General features: G+C 41.3%; 1 protein-coding gene and 1 pseudogene across 1 annotated transcript; both read left to right on the forward strand.

The window, feature by feature from the left end:
- The first annotated feature begins 2,190 nt into the window (after nucleotides 1-2,190).
- LOC137194778 (E3 ubiquitin/ISG15 ligase TRIM25-like) lies at nucleotides 2,191-3,442 on the forward strand (annotated as a pseudogene).
- Nucleotides 3,443-6,586: 3,144 nt separating this feature from the next.
- Nucleotides 6,587-9,816, forward strand: LOC137194776 (tripartite motif-containing protein 16-like). The gene is made up of 2 exons (XM_067606930.1): nucleotides 6,587-6,805; nucleotides 7,612-9,816. Exon 2 carries the CDS (start codon nucleotides 7,767-7,769, stop codon nucleotides 9,438-9,440), a length of 1,674 nt encoding a protein of 557 aa, XP_067463031.1. The 5' UTR covers nucleotides 6,587-6,805; nucleotides 7,612-7,766; the 3' UTR covers nucleotides 9,441-9,816.
- Nucleotides 9,817-10,768: the final 952 nt, after the last annotated feature.

The raw sequence follows: 10,768 nt of genomic DNA on the forward strand, positions 1-10,768 counted from the left end.
ATTGACTAATGGCAATACCCTCCAACACTTTGTTGAACTCAGTTTTCCCACTGTATCATTTTCTTGTTTCTTCACCCAGTTTTTGTAGTTTTTGTCTCCTACCACCACATCTTCCTTTCCCCATTGTTCCCATCTGGCCCGATCATCTGGATTATGTGTGGACCTCATCAAAGCAGCAGTCAGTGCATGTGCGCTCCACGCATTTCATGTTGTTGGTATTACAGGTGATGCTAGAGAGTAGATCGGAGAGGCTTTTTGAGAGAAGGATACCACGCTGTAATAAGGCATCAATAAGAAGACGCATGTTTTCGTGCTGGTAGCAGGCTCATGTATTGCGATCATTTGCCTTGGCTTCAGTAATGTAAAACGGCTTGTAGCATAGACACTGTCTGTAAGACATTCTATGTTTTTGATTGGCTGTCTGGACGTATTCCTTGTGCAAGTCCACCAATGACTTCACAAGTACTCTCCTTTGCATTTTTTCTTTCCTCCCAATTGTGTCCTTTTTCCCTGGGAGAAGCCTGCTGCTCTCATCTCTCAAGGAAGGACTCCACTTGTTTTTTCCTTTCCTGAGCAGTGTTTCTTCATCTTGACTGTTGTGCTTCTTTGTTTTTGTCTGCCTTTTCATCCACATTCCGTCTTTGCACAAAGGGGTTGACTCCTTTGTCTAAACCTATCCACTCTTCTTTTTCCAGCTTCAAGTTGCTTCATTAACTTTTCATTTTGCATTTTTAGCTTCCTTAGTCACTTGTGCACAGAATATCTTTTTCGTACTCTTTTGGGTGTACTTTGGTCTCAGGTGGACATCTCTTCGGGTAACTGTGTTGGTGTGCTACATAAAACTGACCCTGCCACTGGGGCTTCGTTGATGTCTTCCTGTCACACCGGCCCTTCCACTGGAGCTGGCCTTGCCACTGGGACCTCATTGATCTCCTCATGATCCTGATCTGGTGTAAGATCAAGCACAGCTTGAGTGGCTTTTGCCCTGGCCCTACTACTGGCCCACAGATATCTACTGGGGGAAATGATGAAACCAACCATGACTATTGTGATACAGTGAAACATCCATCATGTCATGAAACCTTTCAATTCTTCGGCTAAAGTAACTTTTGGTGCTTGTCAAATTTACATTCTGTGTCTCTCTCTCAGGATGTTCTCTCTCCTCTGAGGATCTTCATTCAGCCTCTCCCTATACTTCCTGGTCCTTCCCTTGCTTGTCATCTCAGCCTCTCACTTTCAATGTGGATCTCCAACTATCCTTAACAAAACAGAGTAGGAAGGTTTGACACTTCTAAGTTAGAGAAAAAGGCAAAACTGGAAAAAAGAAAATGCAAACATCACTACTACAATTAGCTACTAAAGGTTGCCAGGGAAGTTAGGAAGTGGATAGGAAGAAGGGAGGATGGGAGGCGGAAAGAAGTTAGGAGCAAGGGAGGTAAGGAAGGAGGGAAAAGGGGGAAATTCATAGGGAGGGAGGATTGGGAAGTTTAGGAGGGGGAGGGAGGAAGTGTGAGGGAGGGGGGTTGGGGGGAGGTGAGGAAGGCAATGACAGTCTGAGTTTGACTTCCTTGGAAGTGAAACAAGTTTTATCTCTGTTTCTGCAGTGAATGGAGGCTGACAGTTCTTATGATGCGTTGGGTGGGAAGGGAAATATATGGACAGAGTGGAGCTCTGTGTTTTTAAGATTAGAAGAGGGAGTGGTTATTAGAGGTTGATTACTTTCAGGGAGAAGAGCAGTTTTAAAGATATAATCTTTGTTTAACTGTGAGCTTGTTGATGATAGAGCTCATTTCACATTTAGAAACAATGATGACCTCTGCTTTAGGTGGTAAATTATCCTTCGGGATCTTCACTCTTTTAAGAATTCCTGAGTTCTGCTGTAATTCAGTTAACTTTAAGTTTTTATTAATTCAAATACAGTAGATGAACAGAGAAAATAAACACTGCTGTGAATAAATAAATATTCCTGTAATTTAATGGAATATAATATTATATTCTCACTCATTTGATCAAATCTTTTAAAATATTTTTCAAATATTTATCAATAAGCTCACAGTTAAACAAACATTATATCTTTAAAACCGCTCTTCTCCCTGAAAGTAATCAACCTCTAATAACCGCTCCCTCTTCTAATCTCACAAACACAGAGCTCCACTCTGTCCATATATTTCCTTACCCACCCAACCCATCATAAGGTGGTGCAGGAGCTGTCAGCCTCCATTCACTGCAGAAACACACGTTGTTCAGATCAGAGCTCAAACTTGTCTAATTTCTAAGGAAGTGAAACTCAGACGGTCATTGCAACTGAGAGCTGAAATGGAGCAGAAAGGAGATCAGCTGGACAGAGGAACCTTCTCTTGTTCTATCTGTCTGGATCTACTGAAGGATCCGGTGACTATTCCCTGTGGACACAGCTACTGCATGAACTGTATTAAAGGCTTCTGGGATGGGGAGGATCAGAGGAAGATCTACAGCTGCCCTCAGTGCAGACAGACCTTCACACCGAGGCCTGTCCTGGTGAAAAACACCATGTTAGCATCTTTAGTGGATCAGCTGGAGAAGACTGGACTCCAAGCTGCTCCTGCTGATCACTGCTATGCTGGACCTGAAGATGTGGCCTGTGATGTCTGCACTGGGAGGAAGCTGAAAGCCCTCAAGTCCTGTTTGTCTTGTCTGATCTCTTACTGTAAGAATCACCTCCAGTTTCATTATGATGCAGCTCCACTAAAGAAACACAAGCTGGTCGACCCCACAGAGAAGCTCCAGGAGAACATCTGCTCTCGTCATGATGAGGTGATGAAGATGTTCTGTCGTACTGATCAGCTCTGTATCTGTTATCTCTGCTCTGTGGAGGAACATAAAGGCCACGACACAGTCTCAGCTGCAGCAGAAAGGACAGAGAAGCAGAGAGAGCTCGAGGTGAGTCGACAAAACATCCAGCAGAGAATCCAGGACAGAGAGAAAGATGTGAAGATGCTTCAACAGGAGGTGGAGGCCGTCAGTCGCTCTGCTGATAAAGCAGTGGAGGACAGTGAGAAGATCTTCACTGAGCTGATCCGTCTCATCCAGAAAAGAAGCTCTGATGTGAAGCAGCAGATCAGATCCCAGCAGGAAACTGAAGTGAGTCGAGTCAAAGAGCTTCAGGAGAAGCTGGAGCAGGAGATCACTGAGCTGAAGAGGAAAGACGCTGAACTGAAGCAGTTCTCACACACAGAGGATCACATCCAGTTTCTACACAACTACCCCTCACTGTCACAACTCAGTGAACCTACAGACTCATCCAGCATCAATATCCGTCCTCTGAGATACTTTGAGGATGTGACAGCAGCTGTGTCAGAGCTCAGAGATAAACTACAGGACATCCTGAGGGAGAAATGGACAAACATCTCACTGACAGTGACTGAAGTGGATGTTTTACTGCCACAACCAGAACCCAAGACCAGAACTGGATTCTTAAATTATTTATGTGAAATTACTCTGGATCCAAACACAGCACACAGAGAGCTGTTATTATGTGAGGGAAACAGAAAAGCAGAACGAATGAGTCAACCAAGGTCTTATTCTCGTCACGCAGACAGATTTACTGGATATCGTCAAGTCCTGAGTAGAGAGAGTCTGACTGGACGTTGTTACTGGGAAGTGGACTGGAAAGGGAGAGGAGTTGGTGTAACAGTCGCATACAAGAATATCAGCAGAGCAGGGAGATCATATGAATGTGAATTTGGATACAATTACAAATCTTGGGCGTTACGTTATGACAATAACATTTATACATTTTGGTTCAACAATATCTCAACTCCTGTCTCAGGTCCTGGTTCCTCCAGAGTAGGAGTGTACCTGGATCACAGAGCAGGTATTTTGTCCTTCTACAGCGTCTCTGAAACCATGACTCTCCTCCACAGAGTCCAGACCACATTCACTCAGCCTCTCTATGCTGGACTTCATCTTTGTTATATTGGAGGCACGGCTGAGTTCTGTAAACTCAAATAGACAGAAGTCATTTCAGACTTCATGTGTCAGATTCTGTTGTAATTCTTCATGTTTTTGTCTCCATTGTTTCTGAGAGCTCGTTGCTGTGGTGTTTCTGAACTAAACAGAGATCAGCTGTCAATCAAACTGAGATCGTCAACTTTTCATTTGTTGTTCTGTTGATATTTTGAGTTTCTTTAAAATTCACTTTTCCTGTGTGTTTTTATCCATGGAGGCTATCGCTGCTCATGATGACGTCTTTTACCTTCACTGACGTTTCTTCAGATGAAAATGTTAACTTCTCTTTGCTGTAAATGTTAGTTTCATGTTTGTATTTGTGTGCTGTTGTTTCTCTTCCATTTCAGTGTCTTAAACAGAAAAAACAGCAGAACTTCCTTCATCATAGATATTTTGTTCTCACCACTTTGTAAATTCATAAAGAAATGTACAATCAAACTGTAATTATCATGACAATAATCAAGGAGGAGATCATTATTTTTTTGTGCATAGCTGACATTCTGAGTTAAACTAACTGTGGTTGAATTGAATCTGTACATGAAATCATTGAACAAGAGTCTTTACCGATTGGACATGTGAACAATCTGAAGCTTTACATAATCAATAAAGATTTTTTTCAACAATGAGCAAAGTATTTTCTTCTGTCTTCATCTCAGGGTCTCATTCAAAGCTTCTGGAGAAAATGTGAAACTAAAATGAGAGTTTATTTGAGGCAGTTTTCCTCCTGAAACACCACAAAGTACAGAGTTCATGTTCAGAGCAGACAAATGTTTTTCAGTCAGTCTCTGTACTTTCAGCTTTCTTCACTAAAGCAGCTTTGTCACAGAGAAAAGTTTTCTAAAGTTTTCTATCAATTGTTGCTTTTAACAAACAAGATTTTCTTTGTGCATTTAGTTGATAAAGTCTTTGTTATACAGGCTTAAAAATAGTAAGAATTCAATTGATCAAGTTTGGGTATGAAGTTTTGTTAAAACAACAGATATTGTGTCGTTGTGAACTTGAGGTCATTTCATTTATTTTTATGTAGATTCTCATGAAGATGAAACTTCAGAATGAGGCTGTCATGTTGGTTCAGTGTTTAGCTCTGTGACTTCACAGAGCGACGGTCCTTTCTTATTACCTCAGTTATTTCTCTCAACTACTGTCCAGGGACTTGAGGCTACTTGTAATTTCAATGTAATTATCGTAATACCATTACTCTTATTATTATAAATGTAATTTGTCAATTAATTCATTTTTAATGTCAACATTACTTTAAATTTCCTGCAAAATCTATTTGTACACTTTAACTTATCCTTATTTTTTGTCTTTTATATTATTTATGTGTAGGAATTTGTGCACTCAAATAGCTTTATGATTTTATGGGGTAATTATGAGTTATTATAGTGCACAACTCCAACATGAAATTATTCGTCCAGTGACATAACTCATATTAGAGTAGGTATAATAGTAGGGAAATAGTCCTCCTTGTTGGCCACACAAGAGAGGTCAATTAGAATTATAATTGTTTTTAATCTTAATTATAATTTTGCGAGGGTATAAGCAGCAGCCTTAACAAAACAGCCTAGAGTCTCAGATAAGACACTGTTTTAAAGTTTCAGTCTGTCCACCCAGAAGGTGCATCCTGGTCAGTCCCAGGGGTTGCAGAGTTCTGGGGGGGCACAGTCAGTCCCCTCCTGTTCATGGACAGGCAGGTTCAACTCCAGGATATGGTTACTCCATTAATCAAAGTATTTACAATTTAACAATTGCATGATTCCTAATTTTGCATTTTTGATAGCAGCTTTAGTGTTCTGAAAGTGAACCAAGCAGAATGATACTAAACATGATGTGTTATCAAGGATGATGGAATTAAGTTTGTGGTACATTTCTTGGCTTAAAGGCAGTGGAAAAAAGGTCTTACTAAAGCACATAACAACACACATATGATATGCACACATCTATCAACCAACAACTTACAATATTAATTGTGTTTAGACAAGTCTATATTTTAGAGTTTGTGTGTGCGTGTGTGAGTGTGTCCACATGTTTGATGTGGAGAGTTCTGTTTGCCAATGGAGCATGGTATATTGTGCAGCATGTCTTTGCCTTATGCTGGTTTGCCCAGTGACCGGTTTCTTGGTTGGTCATTCAAGTCCTGAAAATCAAAATCCACAGTGAGATTAAAGTCGGTGCCAGCTCGTCTCTGTGTGTAACTGGCTTTTAGAGGTGAGTTATGATAACCAATGGTGGGGGTCTTTTATCCAGATGGTACTATCAGTTCACACTGGGAAGTGAGTTGGTCTTCCCATCTTGCTGGCTCTTGTAGTTTGAAGGATCCAAGACGGTTTGGGTCAGTGGTCTTGTCTGGGTGTCTTGTTTGGAGCTGTAAGATGACTGCTTTTGCCTTTGACTTGATACAGGTGGTGATCTTGAAGGCTTATTACAAGAAAGCAGTTACAAAAAACACGAGACAATTTTCACAATTACAAAAAAACCATATCAACTTTAGGAGAAAACTAGTTCAATATTACATAAAGTTCTTATAATAAAATTGTCATTATCACAATAAAATTATCTTGTAATTACAAGAACTATTTCATCATTATTATAACTAATGAAATTATGTATTAATTTTTCTGCCAATCTGCTGTTCCATCTCCAGTACAGTAAGTGGCGGTAATGACCCTATAAGCTGGTTTGCCAACCGCCATTAAAACTCTAAGAAGAAGAAGAAGGATCGTTCATCCTCCGGTCCAGCTGGTGGCGCTGAAGCACCGATAAACCGGGTCTCTAACCGCGGAAGTCTGGAGCAACTTTTAGTTTAACTGGTCTGATTGTGAGTAATAAACTTACTGTTTCTAATTAGTATTAGTTAATTAAATTATAGCGTTGGGCTACATGTTGTGATAACACATCGTAAACCTGGCGGCAGAGCCGGTAATTCAATGCTAGCAAACTAAAGGCTAACGTTAGCTTAGCTGCAAACGTCCGGTTAATTCTACCGTGAAATGTGAAAAGCTAATTTAACACGACTTTGTGAAGTTTAAACCGTCACTCCCGAGCTCCTGGTGTCAATTCTAGCTTCGATTGACCTTTTTTTAAAGATGTTTCTTGAGATACACAGTTTCAGTTTGGTCGTGAAGAAGTGCAAACCAGACTCCATTCAAAAAACTGCAATTAAAACGGTTTTCGGCATCTGCAATGATACACGAGTCTCTATATACAAACAGGGTTTACTGCTAAATTAACCCCCTGCTTTATGCTCTTTCTTTCTGCATTTCTGTCCCGAATCCGAGAGAAGGTTTTTAATGATTAGTAAAAGCAATATGTAGTTATATTGGTGCAGTCACGTTTGTTATTTTGGTCAACAAAGCAGAACATTTATTGATTTCTGGGTGGAATTTGGTTTGGACATCATCTGTTGTGTGATTTGTTTGTCAGTCTTTGCTGTAAATCATGATGCTTGTTCAAAATGTTTTTTTACGATAATTATTTGCTAATGTTTTCAATCCCTAGAACACTTTGGTACCAGAAAGAAGATATGATCAGTGTTTTTAAATGAGAAATAAGCTCAATTGTATAAAAGGGTGAAACACAACAAGCTCCACTCTGTGCTCACGTTTCCTTGTTCTCTCTCCTCAGATCTCCTGTTTGAAGATGGATGTAACCAACATGTAATGTAGAACAAGAGCTATCAGCCTCCATTCACTGCAGAAACACATGTTCAGATCAGAGCTCAAACTTGTTCAGCTTCTAAAGAAGTGAAACTCAGACTTGTGTTGCCACTGAGAGCTGAAATGGAGCAGAAAGGAGTTCAGCTGGACAGAGAAACCTTTTCTTGTTCGATCTGTCTGGATCTACTGAAGGATCCGGTGACTATTCCCTGTGGACACAGCTACTGCATGAACTGTATTAAAACACACTGGGATGGAGAGGATCAGAGGAAGATCTACAGCTGCCCTCAGTGCAGACAGACCTTCACACCGAGGCCTGTCTTGGTGAAAAACACCATGTTAGCAGATTTAGTGGAGCAGCTGAAGAAGACTGGACTCCAAGCTGCTCCTGCTGATCACTGCTATGCTGGACCTGAAGATGTAGCCTGTGATGTCTGCACTGGGAGGAAGCGGAAAGCCCTCAAGTCCTGTTTGACTTGTCCGGCTTCTTACTGTGAGAATCACCTCCAGCCTCATTATGATGCAGCTCCATTAAAGAAACACAAGCTGGTCGACCCCTCGGAGAAGCTCCAGGAGAACATCTGCTCTCGTCATGATGAGGTGATGAAGATGTTCTGTCGTACTGATCAGCAGAGTATCTGTTATCTCTGCCCTGTGGATGGACATAAAGGACACGACACAGTCTCAGCTGCAGTAGAAAGGACTGAGAGGCAGAGAGAGCTCGAGGTGAGTCGACAAAACATCCAGCAGAGAATCCAGGACAGAGAGAAAGATGTGAAGATGCTTCAACAGGAGGTGAAGACCATCAATCGCTCTGCTGATAAAGCAGTGGAGGACAGTGAGAAGATCTTCACTGAGCTGATCCGTCTCATCCAGAAAAGAAGCTCTGATATGAAGCAGCAGATCAGATCCCAGCAGGAAACTGAAGTGAGGCGAGTCAAAGAGCTTCAGGAGAAGCTGGAGCAGGAGATCACTGAGCTGAAGAGGAAGGACGCTGAACTGAAGCAGCTCTCACACACAGAGGATCACAACCAGTTTCTACACAACTACCCCTCACTGTCACAACTCAGTGAACCTACAGACTCATCCAGCATCAACATCCATCCTCTGAGATACTTTGAGGATGTGACAGCAGCTGTGTCACAGCTCAGAGATCAACTACAGGACATCCTGAGGGAGAAATGGACAAACATCTCACTGACAGTGACGGAAATGGACGTTTTACTGTCACAACCAGAACCCAAGACCAGAGCTGAGTTCTTAAAATATTCATGTGAAATCACTCTGGATCCAAACACAGCAAACACACTGCTGTTATTATCTGAGGGGAACAGAAAAGCAGAACTAATGAGACAACTACAGTCTTATTCTAGTCACCCAGACAGATTCACTGGATGTTATCAGGTCCTGAGTAGAGAGAGTCTGAATGGACGTTGTTACTGGGAGGTGGAGTGGAGAGGGGAAGGAGTTGAAGTAGCAGTCGCATACAAGAATATCAGCAGAGACGGAGGCTCGTGTGAATGTGGATTTGGAGGCAATGACAAATCCTGGATGTTATGTTGTGACACTGACAGTTATGAGTCTTGGTTCAACAGTATCAGAACTCTTGTCTCAGGTCCTCAGTCCTCCAGAGTAGGAGTGTACCTGGATCACAGAGCAGGTATTCTGTCCTTCTACAGCGTCTCTGAAACCATGACTCTCCTCCACAGAGTCCAGACCACATTCACTCAGCCTCTCTATGCTGGACTTGGGCTTAATTTTTATAGAGACACAGCTGAGTTGTGTAAACTCAAATAGACAGAAGTCATTTCAGACTTCATGTGTCAGATTCTGTTGTAATTTTTCATGTTTGTGTCTCAATTGTTTCTGAAAGCTCGTTGCTGTGGTGTTTCTGAACTAAACAGAGATCAGCTGTCAATCAAACTGGGATTGTCAACACTTTTTTAGTTTCTGTTGATGTTTTGAGTTTCTGTAAATGTTACATTTTCCTGTGTTTTTATCTGTAACTTTATAAATGTCTTATTTTTAACCCAGCCAAAAACTCTGAAATTTTTATTGAAAGCTTTCTTTCTTTCAGTTTGATTCAGATCGTAATAAACATCAGAAGGAAACAACATGTTCACTCAAGTTTTAAACCATGAAGACGCCATAATAGATGTTTGGTGAAGATTAATGTTGTTTCAAAGTTTTCTCAGTTGTCATTCAACCACTGAAAGTTACAGTTTATACTAAAAAACTCAAATTTGAGCAACAACAACAAATTAAATATGTGTAGACTCTATCAAGTCCTTGGACTACATCAATACATTTTTATATTTTACAAGAAACGTTACAAAAGGTGAAGCTTCTTGCTGAGCACACTTTAACTTGTATAAATGGTTTGATAAGAAACACAGATGAAAATGTATTGAAGTAAAATTGATCAGGCTTTTAGGACAATTATGTGTTCTGTTCGTGTTTTCAACAGCTGCCGTCACTAAAAGCAACCACCAGGTAACACAGTCGCTTACTAAACTGAAACACTGGTTGATGTTTCCAGATGTAACTTGAGATTGTTACCTGACGCTGGCTGCGGGGAGGCGGGCTGTGGATGCCATGGATGTATTACAAAAGCCGGATAGGAAGCTGCTGCTCAGTCTTTGCATTTTTCCCAGTCACTTGCGGTACTGCAGCAAAACAAAAAATCCCCTGCGGCCCATCAATGGAAGTTTGATTTTTGTAAAACTTTCCTTGAACTGAGAAAAACAATTTTAAAATCTGTGATGTCATCACAGTGTAAAGTCTATAGGCAGAGCGGGAACTCGCGGGCGGGACTAGCAGGAGAAACACTACTGTGCATATTCAGTGGGCTACACAATGCGTAAGCTAGAAATGTTTTCAGGTGAATGCGGCCACCTCTGGTTCTTTAGGACTCTTGTGTCTCTGTCTGTCAGCCTGATAGGACACCGACAGATTACCGTTAGTCATTTATCTACTGGACATTCAACAATTTTTCTGTTAACGTTTAAATTAGCATTAGCCACCTAGCAACGAACGGCTAACAACAGACCGAGCCTCCGGAAGCGTTAAACTGTCCTACAACGCGAACATTCGGTGTGCGAGGATAAAGACGCCGACATGGACGC

The sequence above is a fragment of the Thunnus thynnus genome, chromosome 12, assembly GCF_963924715.1.
Source record: "Thunnus thynnus chromosome 12, fThuThy2.1, whole genome shotgun sequence".
In the NCBI taxonomy this organism is placed as follows: Eukaryota; Metazoa; Chordata; class Actinopteri; order Scombriformes; family Scombridae; genus Thunnus; species Thunnus thynnus.